At 36.1% G+C, this 27,693-nt stretch overlaps 1 protein-coding gene across 1 annotated transcript in view; it reads right to left on the reverse strand.

The window, feature by feature from the left end:
• SDCCAG8 (serologically defined colon cancer antigen 8) overlaps window positions 1-27,693 on the reverse strand; it is a 101,281-nt gene that overhangs the window by 13,170 nt on the left and 60,418 nt on the right. The window contains 1 exon segment of the mRNA XM_010004620.1: window positions 23,216-23,347. Coding sequence (XP_010002922.1) covers window positions 23,216-23,347 — 132 coding nt within the window.

Here is a 27,693-nt window from a genome sequence, read left to right on the forward strand (position 1 = left end):
AGGGGCGTTTTTTTTTTTTTTTTTTTTTTTTTTTTTTTTTTTTGTGAATTTAGGCTAAATTTGAGCAGCTTTTGTCTCAGTTTAAGATACACTATTTTTCAGCAAAGTTCCTCAGTAAGGAAGCTGCTTATGTAGTTAATGGTTTGTTTCTAATGTCTCTGAAACCATAATGTTACAAACTCAGCAAGTATTTACCTATGAATGAATATTTGGGTGTCCCTCATGTTATCTCCTTACATAAAAATTCTGATATGGGATCATAATATACTTAAAGTCTCTTCAGTAAAATAATCCCTATTTTACTTAACTCCTTTACTGCAATATCAGATTTTAAATTTCCTTTGAAACAAACAGTAGTGGGGGATTAAAACTGCATTTACAGGTGTACTAAGAGGCCTGATTTCATTGAGACATACAGGGGAATTTAGCGCTCTATTGCGTGGCAGTAGAGAAATTATTAAATCAAATTTCTGTTACAGATCTGGACACCAAAGCTTTTGACTTGATCCAGAATAACTCCCATGAGCTGTAATGTGAACTACAGATTCCTGTAAAGCCCACAAAAACCCCAGTAAGAGCCCAATCCCACATTGGTAAAAATAAAAGGAATTTTGCCTTTAACATGAGCAGGCCTCTTGTTTGTATAAAGAGCAACTTGTCAAACAGAATACAGATGCCAAGCTGGTACATTATAGCCACAAGCACAATAGCCCAAATTTTGTTTTTAACTAAGCAAATCCCAGAGCGAGCAGGTTTCCCCAAAAATCTGGGCATCAGCTACAAATTCAATGAATTATTGTCTCAAAAATGTTCACAAAGAATGCAGGAATTTTGCAGAAGGGCACGAGCTTCTCATTTCAAATGAGAGGGAAACTCATTATAAAAAAAATGAGAGCGTGAAAAAAATTTTCATCACACGATAGCTCTCTTTCAAGTATAAAGTTCCAAATTAGATCTCCCAAGATTCTCGTATGTTAAAAGGAGAACACAGAATAACGATAGAAAAATCCTTCACAAAAAACCAACAAGCAAGGATGAAGCAGTACCCGCCTGGGGGCCAATTGCCTCTCCAGCAGCGGTAAGGCTGTTACTAGGCTTGCAGTACCATTTGTTCCATTACACAATCTCCTGAAGCCTTTTACAGAGAGCTAAAACAACTGCCTGTACCAACACGACACATGGCTTTCCATCCCGACTCTTTGCTAATCCAGACGCTCCAACCATCTTTCTTTAAGATGCCATATGGTTGGCAGAAGCCTGTAGATCTAGCAGCACATCTGCTTGTATGTTACTTCTCCCCTCCCAACTCCCCCCTCCACACCACAAAAGAGAGAGCAAATAATTATTTAGCATGTAACCAGTTAAACTGCATTTAAGGAGGACGGTGATTATTTAGCTCTAGATATTTTTAAAAATAAAGATTGTCCCAGAAGATCATTTGACTCTCAGTCATTTGAGAAATACAGAGAAACAAAACAAAGAAATGAAAGGCACATGGGCAAAATGATTGCTGCATTTGAATTATTTAAATGACTGCCATTTCAGACCTTATGCCTGAAGATTTATTTCCCACATTAGTGTGCCACCGAAGAAGGGACTGAATTTTCTCTCTGGTTTTGTCAGAGGTGAATCAGACAAACAGACTAGGAAACTGTAACAGACCAAACCATGCTTTGTTAAGCAAGCAGAGTGAGTCTGTATGCTAATCACTCTGCAGGAATACACTGACACACTGATTTTTTTGGTGTGATGAGCAAAGATTATTGACACTGTTGAAATCCTGGTTGCACTGGCATGCAGGCATCCAGGTTGTCTCTTTAGAATCCAGACGCTAGGAAGACAGGCTGCAAAAATAATTTTGTTTGTGATGAGTTATCATTTGACCATTTATGACATAATTGACTATAACAGAAAAGAAAATACACACTTTGCAGCCTAAAAAAAAAAAAAAAAAAGACCTAGAATATAGAAATTATAAATGCTCCTATAAGACCCTCATCAACTGCTCTGTGATAAATAACCATCTCAGTTAACGAAGGACAGGCAGAGAGAGAAATAAGTAAGGACAGAAGGCACAATTTTGCACTTCTGTCTGCTGAGGGTTTGCAGCACCTTTTGTTCAGAAACACTACTTCCTTGTTCAGCTTTTCATGCAGCAGTAAAATAAGACATCAAAGAGAGAAGATAACAGCTCTACCTCAAATGCTGCTCACATGTATTGTTCATGAGATTATCTGTGCAGAGAGCAGAAGTGTGCAGCGTAAGGACCATGAAGCACATGTGTATGTTCTAGCATTTTTCAAGAGCAGAAACTAGACATGCATTTGCCGCAAACAGTCTCTCCACATCAACTCTCCATTGCAATGAGCACAGAACATTCTTCTGCGTTCACAAAAACAACGTTCCTTCAAATATGGGAAGTCTTGTGTTCTACTAGATAATGTACAAATTGATTTTTCCTTCAACTATTTAGGAGTTAAAGAGTTTCTAAACAAACTGGCTCCTACCCTCACAGAAAGAGCAGACCCATCTTAAGGCTTTGTTTCAAACCAGTACTTTTAAGGACACAAAACTGTTTCTAAGCTGATTGCTTATGGCTAATATTTCCTTCCCCCCCACCCCTGCTCTGTCCTAAGATTATTTTAAATTTTATAAAAATGGCTTTGTATAGTTTTGTATAAAAATAAAGTTAAAAAGGAACTTTCTCCTCCTATAATTCCACTTTTTTTTCTACTTTTCCTTAAGAAAAGGATGATAGAAGTTCAAAACACACTTGAATTTCCAAATGTATAATAATGCAATGTGTTCAATAATGTAACAATTTATCTCAGTTTAAATTAGATAGGGCTTGAAATATCAGCTATAATAAAGAGCTGTAGAGAATACAGTAACAAGAAATGTTTATAAATAGCTACAGATTACAACTTCAGTCCTATGCATAATCTTCAAAGCTTAAAATTTACAAAATTATGCAAAAAAAATAAAATCAACAAAACACCTCCCCAGGCTTTGTCAATGAATCTCTTTCAGACTTTGTGTATTTTACGCACATTTCTGATTGCTAATCAATTTTTATTGCAGATTTTTAATGGCTAGGCTTGGCCAGCCTGGCCCAATATTCTTAGAGGACCCTGGGAAATGAGAATTATTTTTTCCCAATTATCTGACTGTACATGTCAACTTCCTTTACTTTCCCAGATGGAGTGTTTTTTGCATTTTACAGAAAGATTCTCTATAAACTCAATAGCACTTAATGGGTCTAAAAATGCCTGTTTTATCCATTGGATTGCTTTGGAAAGCACAGCAACAATAAAACCAGCAGGATATCTTCTGAACTGGTCAGGTCAAAATCAACTGGCTATGACCACATTCATTATGTCTCTGAACATCAGCTGTGACTGAAGTCCCAGAAGACTAGATGCTTGGAGAGTTGTCACACAAGCTCTCACACCCCATCCCAGTCCCTCACCAGCAACTTCCAGTACTTCCCTCCCTTCAATAGAAGCCCCTACTAACATCAGAAACAGAATTCCAGAAACAGAGGGGCTGACCAACAGAGGTCCTTCGCATTTGTGAAACATGCATTGGATAAAACATTTCAGAGTTTAAAATTACTGTTTATGCAAAAAGTATGGCCCTAGATTTAGCTATGAGAGAAAAAAGGAACTTCGTATCTGTGCTGTATCTTCTTGTCCCAGAAGAGATCAAAAAAACTCGGGTGAAGTCTTGGCCAAGACTTGCTGCAAACTGAATACTGTAGAAATAATGTGAATACTGCATACATTCTTAGTGCTTGAGGCCAAGGAAAAAAAGTATACATATTCACTTGACAAACAATGGAAAACTAGGAAGGTGCAGTGTATGTGTAGAGCTCCTCCCTTCACTGGAGAGTTAAACACTGCTTCTTACACATGTTCAACTTTAATGATTTCTGACTGCAAGTGGCAATGTGTTCACTGGATTGCAGTTTGGACCACTTAAGAAAAAGATCGGGTCTGATGGACAATACACTATCATATCTGGGTGACAGCTACAAATGCAAAACAAGTGGGTTTGGCATTTGCTTTGCTTTGCTTTTGGGCTTTTTGAGGAGGGTAGAAGTGGGTCATAAAGTTCTTAAAGAAAAAGCCATTTCTTATTATATGGAATAATCAAATTTATAAAAACAGATCCAAAGCTTGTGGCATTCATATGTCTGATATCAATGAAGAAAAAATGTAAATAATCTATCTAGTTTTATTGGGCACTTCATTTGCAACTAGTAGAAACAACAGAATTTCTACAGTAATTTGTAGAAATAACCAAGTTTTTCCTCTTTTGAGACAAAGAGAAGTAGAGAATTGAAAGGCAAACCCCTTCAGTTTGAAAAGGACTACATGGGGAAGCAGGAATATGAATAAGGTAAATAATATTTTCCTTCATAACCACATGGATGTCCTTAGAAAGCCATTATCAAAACAGAAAGCATAGAACTACTACCTTGAAAATGACCACGTCATACTGGCATTTTTAATTTTGCAACCCCTGTTTTTGTATCAATTCTAGTTCTGGATGGTGACTTTATGTATTTAATATTAAGGATACAATAAGAAAGTATACCCAGTGGAGAAATTAAGTAATCAATAAGCTATCTGAAAGATTTAAATTCGTGTTTCTGTAAGTTTTATGGTATTCAAACTATTCTAATGTAATTAGTTTTTACTATTCTAACTCTTAGGTATTACCTGATCATGTTTTATTAATCAGGGTGATTCTTCCGAATTACTTAGGAGATCACTTTGTTTATGTGTATTAAACAAAGTAAACAAAGTAGAAAGCTTTTTTTTTTTTTTTTTTTTTTTTAGAAGAAGAAGCCCAACAAGTTTGGCTTTTGCTTGTATATTCTGAAGCTTGTCATTAAATTGAAAGGAACCTTTACAGATTCAACATGAGAAAATACAGAAACTGCAAAAATATCTAAGAGGTTCTGCAGTACTGAAGTTCTAAATGTCTGTAAGTGTCAGCTCTGGAACCATTATGTGGGCTTTTAAACTTTGTCTTTCAAATCCAACACAGATCTTGGAAGCATTCAGACGCCATGTTGCAGTTTGTAACATACAAAAATGCACTTGAACAACACACTCCCTAATAAATAATTATTCAATAATTACATATTTTACATATACATATTTTACCACATAGACGTATCAGGACCTATTACTGCAAGTTAAACTTTCTACATTTATTTCTACAGCCTCATAGCATTTTGACTTCCAAAATTTTACTTGCAATCTGAATTCTCCTCCATCACAGCACTGTTATAACCAAAATTAATAGGCCCAGATAGCATTCTAAAATTAAACTCTGATCTGAAAGGTACATTTGGGAATCTCTCTTCTGATGCTGACAGGGAGACATGTGAGCGGATGTAGAGAGAATCTGGATATATGGTTCACATATGGGTCTAACAAGAGCAATCTCTTCACATAAAGACACTATTTCTCATGCTAAGTCTACATTGTTTTTTAACGTCAGCTGAAAGGAATGCTGGAATCTGGGACAGCTTTCCACATCAGGGTCTGTTATTTAACTGATGTCAGGGGTATTGTCTCTTTTCATAGAACCTCTGTAGTTTGGGGTTTTTGTTTTGTTGTTTTGATTCTTTTAAGGGGTGGTTTGCTTGTTTAAGACTACCTATGTTACACCCTCTTGGAAAATCTTATTCTTCTTGCTTATTCCTCTACCCAAAGCACCCTGAAATTACGGTATCCCAACTGACAAAGGTTTTTTGGGTTTTCTTTTGCAGTGTTGTATTAGAACCTTAAGACTGCCACTGATTCAACTGTTACAAAAGAAATTTGGTACTCATTATTAACAAGCACTCAATGGTTTTGTGCACCAGTCCTTCCTCTTAGTCTCCATTCAAATGCACAGGTCCAAGGCACAATGCTACACTAGTTGTCATTTAAGGCTTCCTTTTGTACAGCACAGAATCCAGTATCTGAGCACAAGGCATAAGTAATCAGTAGGAAGAAGCAGAAACCAAATCTTAGTTGCTAAGTTAGACCGTCATGTAGTAAAAGTTTGTGTGAAGCTATTTACTGTATGACCCAAAGGCCCATTTTGCTCAAAAAGCTACTCTTTAGTTAAAAATAAATAAATAAATAATGCAGTAGAAAGAAAATCCAGTAGCAAACATGCAGAAGGTAGAACTTGTGTATCACTTACTGTGGAAAATCTATTACTTTACTCCAATTAGTGTGTAGCACATATGTGAAGTACCTTGCTCAGAGAGGTCTGGAAGAAAAGCACCAGCATTCATTAATGCCTACCACTTGCAACACACAACCATTTCACAGCTTTATCTTAGAAGATGTTAAAAAAGATAGAGCTTTATTTCCACACAGATGACCTGAAACCAGCAATGTCAGGTTCTATACCACGGTACGGGTAAAACTGAAACACAACACTCGGAGAAGAACTGCCACAGTTCAAAACAAAATGCTTAGAAGTCTCTGATAGCTGCCAGAACTCAAAGCATTCAGAGGATCAGAAAATGATCAGACCTAATATTTTATGGATTTAAATAACTAAGGAAAAGCAAGCACATAAGCACCTCTGAGCTGTGTAATCCTAAGCCACAGCAGTGAGTGAGAAAAAAAGCACTGGAATAAAGAACAAAAGATGTGAACATCTGAGGTGCTGTCCAGGCTTACCTTAATTTAGGGAAAATGCTCAGGCAAGGAGATTGGATGCAAAAGTTGCCACTTTCTGCTGCTAAATTATTCTGCAGCAAAATCACTACAGAAACAAAGGGGCTTAATGAATTGCAGCTACCAATGAGTAATAGGGCTAACCAACAGGCCTTTGTTTAGGTCCCCACATCCAAAAGAAATTAAAAAGTCTTCTTAATTCAGGGCCCTAATCAGGATGATAATTGAAGGAAATCCCAAACCATCACACTTGATAATAACTATGTGTTTACAGCCAGACTAGGTAAGGTAGTGTAATTTGTTTAGTGTACTTTTAAGTCTTAGGTTTCTCCTCATAATATGCTACAAAACCCTAAGACTTAAAGTGCACTACACAAATTACACCACCTTACCTAGTTAGGGTCTGACCTTGGTTTTAAGTTTTGAGGGAGTCCAGGGTTTTTGAGGGAACTCAGCCAGCAATTCAGGCAAAGATTTCTTCAAAGGACAAAGGAGCTTGATTTTATTTTTTTTTTGTTTAGTTTTTTCTTTGCACCCCTCTTTTCCTTTTAAATAAAAGCAACACCTCTGATTTGTGAGCACAGCGTTTTGAAAGGAAGGGAGAAATTACCATTACGAATAGCAAGCAAAGCTTTCAGTTTATGAATCTACTATTTCATCCATGAAATATCCAGGTTGCCTTCATCATCTTTTCCAAAACACCACATTATATAAGGCAACAATGGAATACTAGGCTGGTCTGTTTCCCATATTTTTAGTCGGCTCAGCTGGAAAGTGAATACAAACTATTGCCCTAGGATGAGTGAATAATTTAACTCAAATGCGATTTTGCACAAAATTACTTTCACAACTGGAAAAAAAACCCAAACAAACCCCAGCTAGTTAGAGTCCTTGTTAAAGATAAGAATTTGATTCCCCCCTCTGCCGTATCATTTGCAAAGTTTAGTTCACAGCGTTACTGTTAAGTAAGAGAGGTATAAATCTTGACACCAAAACATCAAGCTTTTCTGTGCTAGGAGTTAACTGTACTTAACAAAGTGTCAATTACAATACTTACGGATTACACCTCAAACAGTACTCCACTGGCCTGGGTGAAATCTCTCCTCAGGAGTAAAAATTTATGCTGAAGTAAATGCAAGACAAATTCCCAAATTGTACACCAATATTTAGAAGAGGTCTGTTGCATGTGGAACTGTTTTTGATCTTTAGATCATAAACTCCTGGAGGCACAGATCTTCTTTAATTACATGACTACAAAGCACCATGTGTTTCCATTATGCTATTTAAATAATAGATTTAATTTGAATTTACATTTGTTGATGTAAACACTACTGACTGTAACATTACCCTCCAATCTGATGCAGAAAGTCACTGAAGTATTAGGAAAAAAATTCCTTCCCATAAAGATTACAAAGGAGAGAATCCCCAAATGAGCTATTTGAAAACAAGAATGGAAATTAGTTTAATGGGAGAGAATAAATTTTAGTGGAACAGAATTTTTAAGATTATATTTTCACACAAATAACACTAACATCTCAGATAACCCTCATTTTAAATTTTGCTTTACAGTTATCTGTTGTTTTTATGGACCTGAATGAATTCAGACCTTTCCAGCAACTAGAGCACCACTGATTATGTACATCAGGCTCAAACAGAATAGAGTGGTGGTAGGTTCAGAGAGAATTCAGAGGGAAACATTTTAAGACAACAATATAAGGCAAACTGCACATGCACTGTTAACAGAAAAAAAACCCCACACCTGGACCATTGCTGAATGAAAGGAATTTAAATTTTCTTTTATAGACTGTCTGCAAGCACTTAAAATATTTGCTATAATTCCTGTTTGGAAAAACTGAGGCAAAAGGAAGCAAAACATTTATGAATTATGTAGGTAGAATGTATTGTTCAGTTTATGTCATGCTGCTATTAAAAAAAAAACCACAACAAAAACATACCAAAATAAGCACTTTCAAACAGGGGATCTAATCAGGACATCTAAGCACAAGTAACAGCATGTCCAGGAAGAATGTCTACAATTTGCCAAAACAGAGGCAGTTGAAAGTGGGAGCAGTCAGCTAAAATACAGTGAACTGTAATAATATTCTGTAAAGATTGTATTGGTTTTTAGTTTTATCACTCAAAGGCAACTGAGATAACAATTAAGTTGCATGAAAAATTGAGAAAGTTGAAGTTGTGTACATTCCAAAACATTTGTTTTTTTCCAGAAGATCTAAGAATCTTCAGAACATTTTTATCAGGAAAAACTCCTCCACACGTATTGTGGAGTAGGAGTACCTAAAATAACGTTAAACCAAGAAAAGCATGAAAAGGTGAAGAGAAAATAACATAAAACGGCACTGGAAGAAGTAGTTTTCTTCTTTTGTCTTAAAAAAAAAAGTGTTTTTTCTTCTCCCAGATTACATAATGAAGCTTTTGTCTGGCAGTAAGTCATCCTCTCTGACCCTTCTCTTCCTTTTGCCCTTACACTGACTTGCAGTAGAAAAGAGTGGAAGTACAGGGCTTTCTGTTTGATCTAAAAACACACAGGCAGGAAAAAAAAATAATAAAAAAATCTGGACATAAGTAAAAAGATGATGGCCAGACAAAAAAAAAAGAGCATTTGAAGTGCTAGATGTGATAAAAGGAAGTCTCCTGATTCAATCCAGGTCACCACAAACAGTCCCAACAGTGGAAGTGAAGGATCACCTGGAATTCCCATAATCTTGGATTTTTGATCACACCATCAAAAAATGCACATACTTACGGTAAAACACTCTGGACTGCAGAAGAAAGTGTAATACTTATGTGAAAAGCATAAGATTGACAGCTTTCTTAATACTTTGCACATGGGAAAGACAACCACTATGACTTGTTTTGCTCCTGATCTTGCCCCCTCCTCCATCCCTACTTCTCATTTGCACAAACCCTGTAAGAAGGTAAAACCGTTCATAAAAAATGAGTTTTCTTTAGATATTTGCAGCTTTGAAATAATGTTTGCAAAAAATGCAGTCAATCTGTCAAATTCGTTATGCATGAAGGTACAGGCCTCCCACATGAACTTACAGGAGCTACCTAAATGATTCTAACAGAGGGTAACCATTTCCAATATGTAACACAGCACAAAAGTAAATCTCTCCTTTTGGAGAGGGGGAAAGCTTAAATTTCTTGAAACATTAAGTTGCTAAATGCACATGTTCCATCATATGTTAAACATTCTCCTTTTAATGCAGGTGATTTATACAACTGTATACTAAACCAGTTGACCAAGCCATGGGCAGTATTTTTAAAAGGTAAGGTCAGACCTTTGTAGAGCTTTCAAGAATACCACAATATATTTACCATAAAAGCAATTGCTCCAAGATGGCCCTAGTACCTGCGTGTTTCCTGCAGTATGTCAGTGGCATAGTAAGTGTTCAGACAAGTCTGTACAACTACTCTTTCAGTCAAGTCCTAATGGAGGCAGAGGGAGAGATGCCTCTAAGTATGATGGAGTCTTTGAAGAATTGGTCTTCCTTTAAAAAGACAGGAGTCCTTTTTTTCTTCAAGCTGAAACATGAGGGTACAAGTTCTGGTGCAGCAGCTTTGTTACTTGTTCCTGGATTAGTCAGAGGACTAAACATCTTCAGTGTCTGAGATTATAACATCCTTATTTATACTCCTATTACTGAACAAGTGTCTATAAGAGAGAAATTCTAACATTCTGAGAGATGTGAAGGAGTAATACAGTCTTGGTTTTTGCCACAGAGTACTGATTTTACATATATTTACATGAAAATCACCATGTAAGCTTTATGTAGCAGTACCTTTCTTAGCAATATTACCAAAGGCCTTCTTTCTTTTGATGCAGCTTGAAAACAATCCTGGAAATACTGAAGATGCTAATGACTTAACATCCTTTTTTCCCCTTCTGTACCTCAATAAAGAACACCAAAATCAGTATTTCAGTACAAGTGCACTCCACAAAGTGCTTTTTCCAAAAGGAACTTTCTACTTGTAACATTTAGGCTAATTTTATATTGACACCATGTCTCACTGTTCACTTCGTCATCTATTTTTTTAATTTGTCAATGAGAGCATTTTCTCGGTTAGGACAAACATGGCTTTGTTCACCTTTACCTAACACTGAATGAATTTGGAAGCACTAGCTGTCAAGAACTAACTTTCACAGAACATGCAGCTATCCCAAAGACACAACAGGGTTAACCTAGGAAGACCTTCCATGGTTCTCCTACGAAAGACATAAAAACATAGTCCTGAAGAAATATAATCTTCTGCAAGATGGGGCACATAGATCCTCATAACACAGTGCAAGGACAATATAGCCAAGAGGTAGCAGTTAATACCCTTCTCCTACTAGAGTTTGCCATAGGATTTCTAACACTTCAGCAGAACAGAAATAGTTTTAAGTTTTGTTTATTTTATATGTTTTTTGTTCTGTTTTGTTTTTCCCTGAAAGACTCTCAAATATTGTATATTGCACAGCATTCAATTTATTCAAGACACAAAGGTGAACTATCAAGCAGACCTTACCAGGGTTTGGATCTTTTGTTCCAGAAAGTACGGAATTTCAAACACAAGCCTGGGGTAACTAATCACCAATCCAATTTAGAACAACAAACTCAATGAAGATGCTGCATTCAGCTTTAATATACATTTTTCCATATCAACAAAAGAGCAAAGAGTAAAGACAGAGGCTGTAGATGTCCACTGCCCTGCAGTGACCATTATGGTGTCCTTCCATTTTCAGAGACAAAGTGTCACATACAGAAATGGTTTTAATTTCCAAGTTGTATTACCTTACACAATTATATACTCCTCATAAAATGAGCAAAGAACTATACATTGGTCCGATATCTCAACAGCACAATATCACAAATAACTGCCTGCTACAATTAACCTTTTTGGCATGAAATCTGGAATCTTTGTACTGTACTCTAATTCAGTGCTTTCTACTTCTCCTACTCACTACCCATTTCTCTGAACCTGGCAATGTCAAGTGGTCAACAATTACACTGCTCAGAATACACCATGAAAGTATGAGTGACCCTATATTATAACTTCATTTTCCCCCTTCCATCATCCCTTTATTTGACTGTATTTCAGTAAATTATCCATGTAGTTTTTATTTTGACAGCTCTCTTTACAGCAGTAAAACAAAATGTGTGCATTGCAAATGGCAAAGATTCAAATTTCAGTTATGTTTATCCAAAATAGCACTGAACTGCTTCTGTACTTATGCTATACTGCCTACAGCCTTACGGAAGGGGAGACAGATGGGATGAATTTAGCAGGGAAACAGCTGTGGCTTGAAGAAGAGACAAGCAAAAGTTTTGCTATCAGGCTTCATTATGTATCAAGGTACCAGTAAAATGTGTATCCGTAAGGCAGCCAAAAAAGTGTTTTTCATTTGACTAGTGATAATTACCTTTTCTCAACAGCTGACAATGTTCTAAGCAGCATTAAATAGGTATAATAATTAAGCAATATGATAAGACAGGCAGAGCCTTGCTGGGGATTATTGCTCGCCTCGGGTTTGTTGCAAGGCACAAGGCTGAAGGGCAAGTGACTTCAGCCACCCGAGAAATACAATCATCCCCCAGAAATGCACTGCCTGGAGTGTCTTCTTGATATTAAAAATGGAAATTCAAAAAGGACAAAATTTTAGGCACATTTCCTGTGAATTTTATTGATGTGTGTTAACATTACAGAAAGTCAATGAAGAAATTCCATTTCTGCCCAGCCTATGAAAGTGCCTTCCCATGTGCACTTTATTCATAAAACTGATTTAGGAAGCACAAGTATTTGCATCATCTAACACATGTGTGATAAGGCACAGCAGATTACAACAGCCTTCATAATAGTATAAGTCAAAGTGCTTTTAAGTCACATGCATCTGAACATTTATTCTTTGCAATTGTCCACGCTTGGTGTCACTTTATAGACACAATTTTTTTTGGTTCTGAAACTGTGTGTGTGTATATATATGCATACAATACACTTTTTATATACATAGATATAAGTAAAAGGTCAGCCACTCAAGTGACTCAAGCAGAGGGGAAAAAAAAACCTCACAACCAAAAACCTACCCAAACCCCTAAAAGTTGTTTTTGACTACATGTAAGTCACATAGCTAAAACTAAGGCTAAATCCTTGTTAGTGTGGGAAGTGCTAGTGTAGCACTCAAAAGGATTTAACCACAAAGGGAGAAAAGACTACTATAATTTCAGCCATGCCACTGAGACAACCTTTTGAAACTGAAGACCTACCTGGAAGTATTTAGCAACTTTGACTTGAATCAAATCAGCTTTCTAAAGACTGTTTAGGCCCAAGTCCTAAGTGATGAGATACCTTATTTGAGACAAGGATGTATTTCCATAAATATAACTAAAGGTGGAATCTGGCTCTCTGAGGCTAAAAAGGACCTTTTAAAAAACAACAACTCATTTCCCCTTTCTTTCATGCATATAAGAATTTACCATTCACAAAAACCAAGTTAAACAAACATAATCATTTATTAACCATTTCAATTTCTTTTATATTTTCTATCAGCACTACTTTATTTCAGAACCAAACTGAGAAGCCCTCCGCACACATAAGACTGTCTTGAGCACCCTAGAAACGTAGATGCTATGTAGATGAAGGTCTTGTAGCCACTTCAAAAACCTCTGTTCCACTACAACTTCTGTGATGAACAGTTGAGGGATAACACATTGCAGATAGTATTTCCACAAACTAGCACAATGCCCATTACTATTAGACTACAATCAATAAGCACTACTGCAAGGCACAATAAACACAACTACTTTTTAGTATGTAATTTTTTAGGATGGCAATTTTTGTAGAGTGCACATGAAAACTGATAATGAATGTGATTTGAAACCCAGAGAAGAATGATACTTCAATTTAGAAAAACTCTGTATTTTAGAGAACAAAACCAGTGGAAAAACAAGTTTTCAGTCACATGATGCATAAACATCAGCATTTCCAATTAGTTTGAAAGATGGGAAAGAAAAATAATGAGCCAGAAAAAAAAAAAACACCTCTAAGTGAAACATTAGTTATGGAACTACTGGCACAAGACATATCAAGGCTAAACATTCAAAACTTAAAAAGCATGTTAAACATACTTGGAAAATGAGAGCATCCATAGTTACATCAACTTCCTTGGGAGCAGGACGTGAGCCTGCTGAAGCAATCAAAGCCCTCAAGTTACCAGAAAAAAGCAGCCTTCTGATAGCTTTGCAAAAATATACTCATATCTAAAAAAACAAATCATCATTACTTTTGGGTCTCCTCTTATAGCAATAACCTTGAAATCAGGCAGGTGCATAGATTTTACTATGGAGCTGGTAAATGTTCATGACACACTTCCAAAGCTGCTTAAATGTTGTTCATTTGTCTTAATTTTCAGTTGCCCACTATATGGGAATGGAGGGTTTTAAACAGCCTTAGTATGAAAATTTCAGAGCTATACTCAGATCAAAAGCAGAAGGAAATCTGCTACTCCTTAGTTTGCCAAATGGGTTAATAGTCAGATTTTACTATTATTGTGAGTTCACTTAAGGCCCGATAGAAATATCCCAATTACTGTTAAATATCCCAACTAGATATTTGCTGCTGAACTACTCTAGTGTTGGTCTCACAGTGGCTGGCTATTAAAAAAAAAAATAAAATTATTATTTTTTTTTTTTCATTTTCTGACATCATAAGGATATCACAGTACAGAAAAATGAACTTCAAACACAATATGGAAGCACGAAAACAAGGTGAGTATAACGAGGATTTCAACAAATTAACTTCTAGATGGTCTAAACAATCATGTACACTTCTAGGACAAACATCGGGAGGGTTGTCCTCCACAGCTTATACTACATTGAAAGAGCTATCATTCTGGGTAGAAACCTTTATTCTGTAGTTCTGGACACCTTTTACCAGATAACTTAAATGAACTGTGACATGCTTTTTGGTGCTATTTCTTGCCATTAACAACTATGTTTTTATGAACTTGTCAGCAAATGAGCACTTTGATTCAACGTGCTCACTTTATACTTCATGTCACTGGCTGGTCCATGACTACTACCATGCACTGCTGTTAGCCTTCTTAGGAAGCAAATGACAGAGGGAAACACCACGCCAAATTTTCAGATAAGAGTTTTAAATCCTTAATAAGGTTCTGCAAGATGTGTTTTAGGTCACTGAGTATTGTGTTCCTCTGATGCAGCTATCACTGTGTGTATGTTTCAAAGTAGAAGATACAGTAGTGGTTAAAGGGCAATTGGTGAATTAACACAAGAAGGATCACATATCACCACAAGAAGGATCACGTATCACCACCAGAAGCAAGCCCCAAGCAAAATTAATTAAGTTGTAGGTCTGTAGCAAATGTAGAAGAATAAAATGGGGTTTCACTGGAAAACCATGGGTATGTTTTTCTCCAATGACACACATCTCTTCCAGCATCACTGTGATGATGTGCACAGGGCCAAGCATTTTTAGACCTTGCCTGATCAAGGAGAATCTGGGCTGAGCTGTCAAAGACATCACCTTTATCCACCTTCATTTTAGAGGAGAAAATCAAGAATTCCTCGTTAATGCTAAATTAACATTTAAATTTGAAAACCAACAACTGTGCTGACAAGAGAAAGTAACAAGAACAGCCTGGAACCTTATGTTGTGCTGTTTTATGTCACACATATTTCAGGGCTTTGTACATTCCCAGTAGACAAGAACACCAGCTTACTATTAGTGAGATGAAGGCTCTGACTCCCAGAAGTTGATGGCATGAATAAAAACAATCCCTGTGTCTGTTCTGGAGAAGGCAGAATACATCAAAGCAGCAGAGTAGAAGATATTCTCAGGAGCGGACAAGTACTAGACACTTAGCAGAGGGGATGCTAGTCAGAGTGTTGATAGCTGTTCAACACAGAAGGAAGCAAACCCCAGATATTATTCTCCGGTTTCTAAAACACTGAAATAGTGATGGCCAGCTGTTTTGATGAGCAAAACGAACACAGACACTGTTGTTTTCCCCTTTACACCTTCTTCCCCACATTGTCTACATTGTTAAGCAATCAAACCAGATGCAGCATTAACTAATCCTTAGAGAAGCTAATTCAAATAATTATCAGCTCGTTAACATGACCCCAAATTTTGAGGGAAAAACATACAAGAACATGAAGGTAAATGGAAAATATGAGAAACTGAAACATGAGTTAGACCAAGCAGATTCAAGCCAATCCTAAATTCTTTGACAGCTGATTTTTTGATAAAGGAAATGCAATAAATCTTACCTATGTTAACTTCAGCAAAAGTTAAAATATCGTGCCCCATCAGCAATCATTAACTAAGCTGTTGTTGCTAACTGACTGACTCAAATAAGGAGCACAGCCGACAGGAACAACTGAAGGTGAGGAAGAATGTTAAGTGGATTTCTTCAAGTTTAAACAGATTTTTGAATATTTTGCATTATGACTCAGCACAAAAAGTGGGAGTGGGCTGATAAATTTAAGAGATGTCATCAACTTAGAGAAGGTTTGGGATACTGCACAAAAAGAAGCAGATGACTCAGAAGATTGGAACAGCAGAACCAGGATGAAATTTCGTATTACAAAATTTTACATGAGGGACTTAATACATTCTCAGTTCATAGCAAAAGTCTCTGCTAACAACTTGAATTTACTTGGGAGGAAGAGGTCCTGGATGCACTTCTTGGATAGAGAATTATTATTAGCTGCCAATATTATGCAACTGTCAAAAAGGAAAACGTGATCGTAGGATCCATCAGTCAAGGAATTTCTAGTAAATACATTAATTCCACCATCTGACATACTCAAGCGCCCTCATTCAACACCTTGTGGACAGTTCTGATTGCACATATTTAAAAAAAGATAAACAATCAGAAAACAGAGGGTGATGGAGAGATTATTGCAAAAATAATAAAAAAGGAGGGCTTCACTTAATCACAAGTGGGAATGAATAAATACAATCATTGTCTAGAATTATCTGCATTATCAGTGCAGATAAAAGAAAAACAGAACAAACAAAGTATTTACCCCAATTTTGGGTCAAGGATAAGTAAGTGCAAGCTGAACACAGATAAAGTCAGACCAAAAAATAAGATGGATTCCAATCAGAGGACCAGTGGTGCTGGAAACAGTTGTCCAAGTTGGAGCAGTAAGAACTAATGACTTTTACAAAGGAGCTCAATACATTCTCAGAAGAATATATATACAAAAACTTTATGTATATATCTTTTATATTCACAGACACACAGTGATAGCTGCAGCAGAGGAACACAATACTCAGTGACCTACAAGATATATTACAGAACCTTATTAGGGTCCCCAAACATCTGTCTGAAAAATTGGTGTGATACTTCCCTCCGATTGTCATTTGCTTCCTCAGGAGGCAAACAACTTATTTTCATACTATTTTGCAGCATTGTCTTAAAACCCTGCATTTCACTCTTGGTTTACATTTTCAGGCTTCCTATCAACTAAGATAATTTTTTACTTTATATACCTACTGTTGAAGTAGTTGGGGAAAAAATATCTTTAAAAACAGCATTTGGGGCTTACATAATCTTATGTAGCATTAACTATTTAGAATGGGAGTATTATACATACAAAAGCATAAATAATATATGCATTTATGTACAAACTATATGTATCTACATAATCTATTTAAAGTGAGGCAGGGGAAAGGGAAGAGACAAACATATCTATACAGTAAGGAGACAAATAGTGCATAGAGAGGAAGAGGGAGAGATTTTGAACATCCAGTTTCTATTCCAGATCATGTGAGCTGTATGCAAACACCCAAATGTTAAACAAAAGCCAAATACACTTTTAGACTCCAACAGGATTTGCAAGATATATATGTCTACACGTGTATACACATAATTTTTTTATTATTTCCTAATAGTACTTCTCTGGGATATGCATTTTTCAACCTAAAATGTGAGTCTATTAAATAGCAATTAAAATATAAGTAACAGTGATAATCCAGAATTCTGGACAGAGCTGAGAGTTTAATCTGCCTGCACTGCAATGCCAGACACAGTGATCACAAAGCAAACTCCTTTCATGAAAGGCTACATGAACAGGACTGTCTCCAATTGTTACAGCAATCCCGTTGGATATGTGGGTATAAATAACAATGCTCAGGAAAAAGTGGAGAGTACTGCTCTTTAAATATGGAGACAACTTTAGTATCAAAGATATTACAGACACGACATAAGTAAACCTCTATTTTCAATATAAAAATGAATGCATTTAAAAAAACCCAACACAACCTAATGCACTTTTATTCTATAATTGCATTTCAAAATAGATTATTAGTCTAGTAAAAAGACAGTAACTATTCCTTTACTGTTCCTTAAAAAATTATTAACCTACTAGTAAAATAAAATAAGGAAGATGACATATTCAACAAAGACGAAACTGAAAAAAAAAAGTCTTTTAGGCAATGATCAAAGCTGAGTTCTTCCATTCATTATTTCTTGAAGAAACACACAAAAAATGTAAAACAGCACTAGACAGAAAATACAAAATTTTAAATACAATTTGATTGCTCTGCTTATCAAGACATAGTTTTATTCAATTGTTCTACTTGAGATTTACTAAAGAAATCCAAAATCTCTATTCGAAGTGTGAAGTGACAGCAAACCAGCTATTGTGATTTTACATACCAGTTATTTGAAACTGTTGCTATGTTCACAATATGAAGGTCTCAGTTCTCATATATAAACGTTCTCTCATGCATACATGTTCTTTCATACATTGTATTACTTAGCAATAACAACAGAAAATATTTTTAATGGTGGAAGAAATATTTTAAATTGTTAAACTGAATGTCACATTTTCTGTCAAACTCCTTGAGTGGTCCATTTAAGAATCCATTTTACCTACTCTTCCAGACAAGCTTATCCATAAGAATCATACATTTCCCCATAGGTAGAAAACAAATATAATTTGTCACATGTTGTGCTATACAGACATTTGTGCACTACACTAGAATGTCTGAAGGGGAAGACACCCCAGGTAGTTGGCTGCAGACACATCTCAGCAACATGGCACATAGTTACAATTTGTCACATATAGTCTTTATAAATCCAATGTCTATGAAGTCAAACAAATCTCCTTCTTATTTATAGTAACAGGCAAGAGCAGATCTTTGCCGTCTTGTTACACAGATGGTTGTAACATTTTTATAGTTAACTTACAACCACTGATGCCTGAGGAATAGACACACATCTGCCCCCAACTGCCAGTCCTGTAGGCTCTTCTTTTTAACTTTAGCTACCAAAAATACAGTCAAAATACATGTAACACCATCACCCCAAAAAAGCTGCCATGACGAAAAGCCCCATACAAATTTGCATTAATACTGGCATTTGCATTAACAAATCTTTAACTTTACATAGATTGGACAGTGATCATGTGCACAGCAAAAACACCAGTAATACCAACTAACCTCCAAAACTAAAGTTTTGGAGAAAATTCATAGCCCCAGATCCCATATACTGAACTTAGTTTGGAAAAATGCTTGGAAGAAAAAAAAAATAAATCATTAGAAGCTTCTGAATTTATGTTTTATTAAGAAGATTTTGAAAGAGCCTCGTACTTCATACAAACTACTGTCCATATGCTCTTTTTTAGCTGCTTGATAAAATGTGAAGGCATGGCTTGCTCGTCTTGAAAAAAGGAAAGCAATTGCCTAGGCTCTTCTTCTCCTACTTGAAGATACTACTCCGTATTTTCTGTATTTCCACACATCATCTGGGTCTTTAACGGGAAATGAACACAGAGAAGAGCTAGCTATATGAAATTAAATGCTTCCCATTTTAGACACCGTCTGCCCACATAAGAAATTGTCTAAATAAATGACTTACAATCAAATGCTTGCTTTATGAGAAGAACAGATGAAGAAAAGCAAAACTGCAATTGAACCTTGCATCTACAAGAGTTGTTAACTTAGTTCAGTGAAAGCTTAAGTAGACTGGTGAAATCCTGATCCATGGCAGCTTGGGCAAATACTACTTCCTCATAATTATGTTCTATCAATAACAGATCTATGCAGATAATTGACTTTTTCTTCTTGCTTCTCAGATAAGAACAGAGCTCATGAGAAAGTGGATCTGAATTTACACAACTGGTCTAGCTACAGAGGTGAAAATGCTTGCCTTGGAATTAAGTTTGAAAACAGATAAAGGAGAGAGTGAACCAACGTTATGTGTACAGTTACGCAATTAATTTGATTTTGGATTTTCCTTCCTTTAGAGTCTATTTATTTTTTGTGGACTGGAGCACAGAAGGAAAACAGAAAGATAGTTTAAACTTTTATTTTTGCTAGACATTTGAAGAATTTAATCACAAAAATTGTTTTGAGGTTGAAAATTTATACCAGTTTGCCCTTTGCCACATAAGGGACAAGGATTTATTTCATCAATATTAAGATCCATGAAGTCACGTACACTGACCACCTCACTTCCAGTGGCGCAGAGGTCTTATGTTACGTTAATTAAGACTTTTGAGATAATACACTTAGCTAAACAAATCACTGGCTGAAATGAGACACCGCTGCAAAAAATACCAAAACAAGAACAATGTAAAAAAACCCAAAAACAAACACTCCCTCCCCCATATGTATCTAAAGCAAAGATCCACAGGATTGCTTGATTAACAACAGTAAATGAACACCTCTTCATAAGCTCCACCACAGCCTTAATATGTCACCCTAGTCCTGCAACCATACATGTTTCAATTAAAATTTGCCCCAATAGCATGGAACAACTGTATCATTTGGATCTACTTTTAAGACCATATTTCACTGAGCAAAAACACACTGAAAGAGATGAGATTTTGCATTACATTGGAAAGACTGATTCAAAATAACGTCTAATGATTGCAATTTAAAGTACTCCCTTTAAAACATCCTTCTATCATTTTGGACTATATTCATATGAAACACATACTCAGACAGAGACAGGAATGGCAGAGAAAGAGCTTATCTCTTTAGCTTTCAGGAATGCAACTGCCACAATTACCATTGTTGCTCCAAAAGAAATTCAAATTCATCAATTAGATCTTGCTCCTTCTACAAAATAGTTGTATCATGGCCTGTCATATTGTCCTAGAATCACACAAGTTGTGAAAAAGATTTCTTCTTAAACAAATACTGCAATTCCTTATTATTAAATGCAAATGTTAGGTCCCCAGTTAAGTCAAAATCATTTTGATACGAGAAATTTTCAAAAGAGAGACTGAATAACAACAGCGAGAAAATCACGTAGGAATCCACTTTGCATGACTGTTGCAAAAGGACCCCTGTTATTTGTACTTGCATACAAAGGGGAAACGTATTGTGTTAAGAAGTAATATCCTTAATATTATTTTGCTGCAAATTATTATCTGAATGATGGAGGAAAATCTAAGGTAAAAGATACCGTTACATGTTATTCTCCCTTTACTAAATAGGATAGTCAGATCTATGTTTTCAAAATCAGAAGAGAAAATCTGTTTTAGTTGATGGAAGTCCTTCAACATAAATATAAGGAATGAGGAGATTTATTTGTTGTAGTTAAACTTTCTGCTTTCCTTCACCTCGCTCAGAATTCTTCATATCTAGTTTATACCATTTGGGAACAAATACTTAAAATCTATTATAGTTTTCACATGGAAACTAAAACTAGATTACACTGAATTTTTAAAGCACTTTGTGATATCAACCTTGTCACTTACTATCTGGTCTTTAACTCAACAGTGTGTAAGATCATAATTAAAAATACATTAAGAGTCCCCTCTTAAAATCCTGGTAAAGTATACTGTTGATAAGTCAAATACCTGATATCCTCTGCCATATTTACACGTTCTAAAATACTAAATTAGGCAAATGCTATCACTGTCCTGTTTTCTCTCTTTGTTGCCAGCAAAAGAGCAGCAGAAGGTAAGGCACTGCCTGCAGCATGAACACTCTGCTTTCAAACCACTTTTTTGTTCTGGATTAATGCTTTCAATCTTTTCTAGTGTATAATAATTGCTGCTGCAGCAGAGAATGAGCAACATTTTCCAGTAGATCTATTAGGTTCTGACAGAGGAAAGATTGTCCTAAAAACTTACAATGCAGTCTTAAATTTAACTAGACACTAATAATTCTACAGGAGAACAGCTAGGAGGAAAAAAACCAAAACCAAACCAAACCTTTGAAAGCAACTCAGTTCTCAGTGCATGTCCCCCATATGCTAAGAACCCACCACAAGTAAAGAAACCAAACCAGGAGGTGAAATGAATGGAAAGATTATGTAGTCACATAGATTAGGGACACAGTCATAGCATTTTGAAATTTTTTGTTCTCTGACATATAAAAGATGATGACAATTCTGGGTTACAGAAGAACAGGATGAGGGACAGTCAGTTATCTGAAAAGGAAGAGGAAAAAAGTCTGGGATACAAAAGAATGCACAGAAACAGGCCGATATGGACAGACAGAGAATGAAGAGATGGCAGGAAAAAACAATCAATACTTGGAAAAAAATGAGCATGCAAGACTGGCTGCTTCAATACAGGCAAGCTTTGCTCCTTTTAGGTGGTCAGTGGCAGAAATTTGCCCAGCCAGAACTATGTAGTCCAAATGAAGTTAACCTGCATTTTGCCTTTTACTACTGACAAGAGGCAGCCTGGCTGACTGGTTTTGCAGAGCTGCCTCTCAGCCATCTCCCTACTTTATTCTCTACCTGCCCAACCATACCTAAGCTCTTTCCAGTGCCTGTTACACTGAGTTATGGAATTGGAAACAGAACAAGAGAGCACAGATGAACTTTCAAGTACCAAAAAGAAAAGTCTGCACCATGATCTTCAAGGCTATCTAATACAATTTGCAGTCCAAGGCATTAGCAGTCTGGAAACTCTGGCCAGAACAGTCAATATTTGTGGAAATAATTCACACTATTCTTGTTGTAGCTCTTCCTGCAGAAATCACTGCTTCTCTGAAAAGGCTAGTGGTGCCTGGAAGCTGTTAATACTTCTCTGGTAACTAAGATCTTCAGTAAGATTTATCTGTTTATATGAGTTTTTACAAGTTGAGTATTACTGAGAAAGGTAAGTTGGTAAAACTGAAAAATACACCTATTAAATGACCTAATGGAATCCACATCTGTACTCTATATTCATACTACTAAATTACCTCCTCTCTCCTCCCTTCCCCCACTACCCTCTTTTTTTTAATATGGTAAGACAATTCATCCAAGTTAGAGCAGAGAACAGCCGAAGCAGCCCACACACATATGTACTAGGCTTAAATTCTTTGGAAGACTATGTTGCTCAAGCTTTCCTTTTATTTATCCAAAATGGCACAAGCAAAAGATGTTATAAAAAAACCCTGACAGTATGCTTGGGGTGGGGGAAGGAGTGGCCGTTTTCATAAGGAAAGTATATTATATTCAAACAACCTAGTGTCATTTTTATATTTACACAACAGGTACAGTAGAGCATACCACATACTGACAGATTAATAGGACCTCCTACCTCGACTTCATCCTCTCATGCATTCTCCCATGCTGGATACATTGTTGGTCCAATTCATCATTCCGTTTCTGCATCTTCTCCAATCTGCCATGAAGATACTCTTTTTCCTGACTAAGCTGGTTGACTTCAGATCTACAGAAGTAAAACACAGTGATGATGGATGTTGTCAGATTTCATCCTACAGTGTGCCATCAGTATGTGGCTTCAGCATTTATAAAATTTCATACATGTATATGCAATGCATAAACAGGCTATTACTGGTACTTACAGAAACAAAATACTTTTCCAAATAATCTTAAGACAAAAGAACAAGGTATCTGGAGGGTATCTGGTAAATATGCCAACAGCAAACACCCAGTCATAGGTTGGCTATGCTAATTTCAGCCTAATTTAAAGGGGCATGTCATTTGAAGTTATGCGTTAATATTACGTAAAATCAATAAATATAAATTAATATTTGTTGAGCAAGAATTTGGCCAGCATTTTGAAAACACATTTCAAGTTCTTTATTAGGAAAAACTAACACTAATTTAAAAAATGGTTGCTAAAAACTTGTTCAACCTTAATTGCACTGTACAGGTTCAACTCTCAATAGTAGTACTGTTTGAGAAACTTTATAAATCTAATATGCCCGAAATACCATTAGACAGATTAAAAAAACCCCACAACACATTAAGAGAGAAAATTAATAAAACCTTTAAGAAACAAGGGACAAATCATAAAGGCAAAGCCTCATCTACATAAAACTCGGCACAGCCTTTAAGAAAATTAGTAACTTCTAGCAATTTTTATTCTTCACGGGTAAGCAGAGACACCAGATCCATGAATGACCCGGGACTGCTACTTGCTACATCTCTAACCATCAGCCCATGGAAAAACAGGCATGAGCTGTTTCTTAATATCAGGAAAAGCACTCAGATTAAATTGTGATAAAATATACATTATGCACTTGTACAGTTTAACTCTTTGGTAAAGGTTAATGAGAACATGTCAGAATCTGCTATACCATCAGAATGTAGGAATCAAAAGCAAGCAAATTTGTTTTATGGCATCTGCCACTCCAGATCTTGAGGTTAAAAAGCTTCAGGGATATCTTTAAATCATAAACTTAAATATGCTGCAGTTACAGTGGAAAGATATTTTACCTCCCTGGCTGTTACAGAATGCAACCACAACTGACATTCTGAAAAACAATGTGCAGGGAGAAGGAATACTTGTCCTTGAAAAGCATGTTGTTACATTGACAAGTCAAATCTGGAAATGACAACATAATCCTTACATGTTTAAATAGAGAACAATACGTGGTATCATCTGTGAATCTAAAAGAACTTAGCAAAGGAAACTTTGGAAAAAGACTGTATGTAATTGAATTTAGATAGGGAGTTAAAGCTCTATTAAGGATCATCACTGACAAATAAATCAGAATTGTGCTGATGTATTGGTACATCAAACTTAAATGCACAAGACTTTCCTGGATGGGTATGTAACAATATGTAACAGTGGGCAGGATGTTATACAAAGCTAAATGAATTGGAATTTTTACAACAACTTTTTACAGAAATACTAGTAACTTATATGTCATCATCAACAAAGCACTGTCAGTTGGACCAACTGTTATCACACAGTATGGATGTGTCTGTACTTGACTCTGATACTGTAAGAAAGTCAATCAGTGGATAAAAGCAAAGGTTCACCACAGAGCAGCTCAACAGAGGTGTAACAAAGCTCAACCCAGTGGTAACAGGGACTAAACTCAAGACTGCTTTATTTTTTTTTGCCAGCAAAATGCAACAACAGCATTTACCATGTGGGAATACTGAAATGATCATGTCTGTAGGGTTTCCCAACTGGGGGATCCCGCTTTTTCGTCTGTATTTCTATGTGGCTGTCTCATTCACAGGAACAGCAGAAGCAACTTTCAAGGTGGCAAAACCCTCCAAGTTTTAAAGGGACTTATTCATCTCTGGCACATTTGAAGGTGCCCAAAGTCTTTCTGGAAAGATAAGGGATTGAAACCAACACAATACTGAAAATAACTATTAATGAAAAAAACTCACAAACTGAATTAATTGAAAATATGAGTAGCATGATCTCCAGCCTCTAAAATACAAGCTCTATATGCCTGATGTTTTCAACCATGGCACTTGTGTTCTATTATCTGAAATTTACAGTTGAACTCAGCAAAAGAAAACAATTAATTCCAGTCAAAATATAATTTACACAATGCCCCTTCCAAGTACACATCTAAGTCTTGAACACCCAAATTCAAGTACTTCATTACACTGAAATCTCGGAGACCAGCACCAAGAAAGTGCAGAATTCCAAGGAAGGTCATGTTAAAGGGTTCATGTGCCGGTGTTAAAGAGAGAACATCAATCCCAATTCAAGACTGCACACCAAGAGTCTTCATTATCATCTGACAAAGATCACCTGTAATTACACTTCTGCAGACTCAACTCAGGCTGGCCCCACAAATCACACACTCATGTTAATGCATCTGTGTGTGCTTCTGAGACCTGGATAGACTCAAAAGACCTGTATGAAATCAATATTCTTTCAAAACCGCACAGAGCAATGGTACAATATTATATTAAAATGACAATGCAAAATGCATGCTTGTAAGCAGATGGGTAATAGATTTTGCCCAATCTCATTTACTTGTCACTGTATTTGATAATGACTGGAAGGACTACAGGGACAGCAAAAAAAAACCCAACCCAAACCCCTCTATACTTCTGGATCCATTCAACTACCAATTAAACCTCAACATCTACTTAAAAACAATTCTAAGTTTTTATCTACCACCCTTGCTGGAAAAGTCTTGGTAAAAACAACACTAGTTTCTCCAACACATTCAAATATTGGAGACAAAGAACCAGCAAATGTTAAACAGTCACCATCCAAATTAAGTATTAAGGTATCTCCAGGATGAGCTGATTTTTTAACACTAACATGGCAATGCTGCCCTTACTCCTCAGAGCTACGTTCAGCATTGCAGTGCTTTTTAAGCACTACCTATTCCTGCTCCAAGTAAAACTAATTGTTTACTTGTACAGCAATTAAAGAGATGCTCTAAAATCTTTTCTGCTGACACAGTGTTGTTGCACATAATTTTAATGACCAGTCCTTCAAACAGACTGTTCCACATCTTTGTACAGCTACCTTCAACAGACATTTCACTCCTGGTGTTGAGCACAATGACTGCAGTCAACCAAACGTGCAGAAAAATAGTTCAGCCGGGTGCGAGTTCTTTACTTCAATTAAACTCACACAGTTGGATGCCTACTGTTGCCAAACCAGTAATATAATTTATACATTATAGTCCAAACAGTAAAACTACACTAAAAGTCATTTAACAATATTTATAACACCATAAAATACAGTGTTAAAATATATGAACTGCAATATGTACCAAAATTATAAAATTTGTTTCTCATCATCAGTGATTAAAACCAGGATCATTGCTCTAGCTTCAATACTCACAACCCTGGTGACAGATTAGAATTCAAATCTTAATGATCAATTTACAATTAACAAGATAGAAGTGAAACAAATTAAACCAACCATTATATATAACGAGACCCAGTGGACTCCCATTGTTCCCCTTAATTACAAAACGCAAATCACAAATACACAGTGGGTAGTGTTAAGCATTAATCTACAACCTAGAAACTTAGACAGTGACAATCAGAGAAAAAAAGAAACAAAATAACAGAGAAGAAATCAACAAAGGACTGTTATTTTTAAACATGCCTGTGCATACAAAAACCTTCACAGACACTATCTTCTTTCTGCACAGCTTGAAGGGTTTATAATTTGTCTGACATTGTCTTTCTGAAGCTTTTCTAATCCTGTGCAGGGGCTTGCTCACAAAAAATGGTTCCAGCTTACATACAAACAAGAAAGTTTAAATTTAAATTTTGTAGAAAACCTGCATTAAATATAAAAATATATGTGCAGTTCAGAGGCATAGCTGCCACAGGTAAATTTGAAATGCATCTTACTACAAATGAGCCCTTTAAGTCCTATAAAAACACAAAAATGTTACAATAAACTTACTCTTGCATCTCTTATTTAAAAAGCTTGAGTGTTTTACCATTTAAATAATGGCACTGTTACTATACAGTCATTTCTTAACCCCGTGGAAACTAAGGCACAAAGATTCTAGAAGTATAGCAATACACATTCAGATCCAAAATTCAGTTTCTGCTAAGGCTGAAAACATGGAAGAAATATTTTCCATGCAAATAGGGCACACTGCTATTTTATGATCTGATTTTATTAATGTACATAAGAACTACATTACCAAATCTTCCAAAATCCACTAGTTTTTTTCAGAGGACAAATATCCTTTTGTCCTAGGATATTGGTTTTACACTATAACCAGACACGATGAACATGAAGATTGCCTTTTGGAGGGATGTAAGGAAAGATACAGACTGATCTTGCATGTAAAACATTGCTGACGTAATTTTCGG

The sequence above is a fragment of the Chaetura pelagica genome, unplaced genomic scaffold (genome assembly GCF_000747805.2).
Source record: "Chaetura pelagica isolate M959 unplaced genomic scaffold, ChaPel_1.0 scaffold278, whole genome shotgun sequence".
Classification (NCBI taxonomy): Eukaryota; Metazoa; Chordata; class Aves; order Apodiformes; family Apodidae; genus Chaetura; species Chaetura pelagica.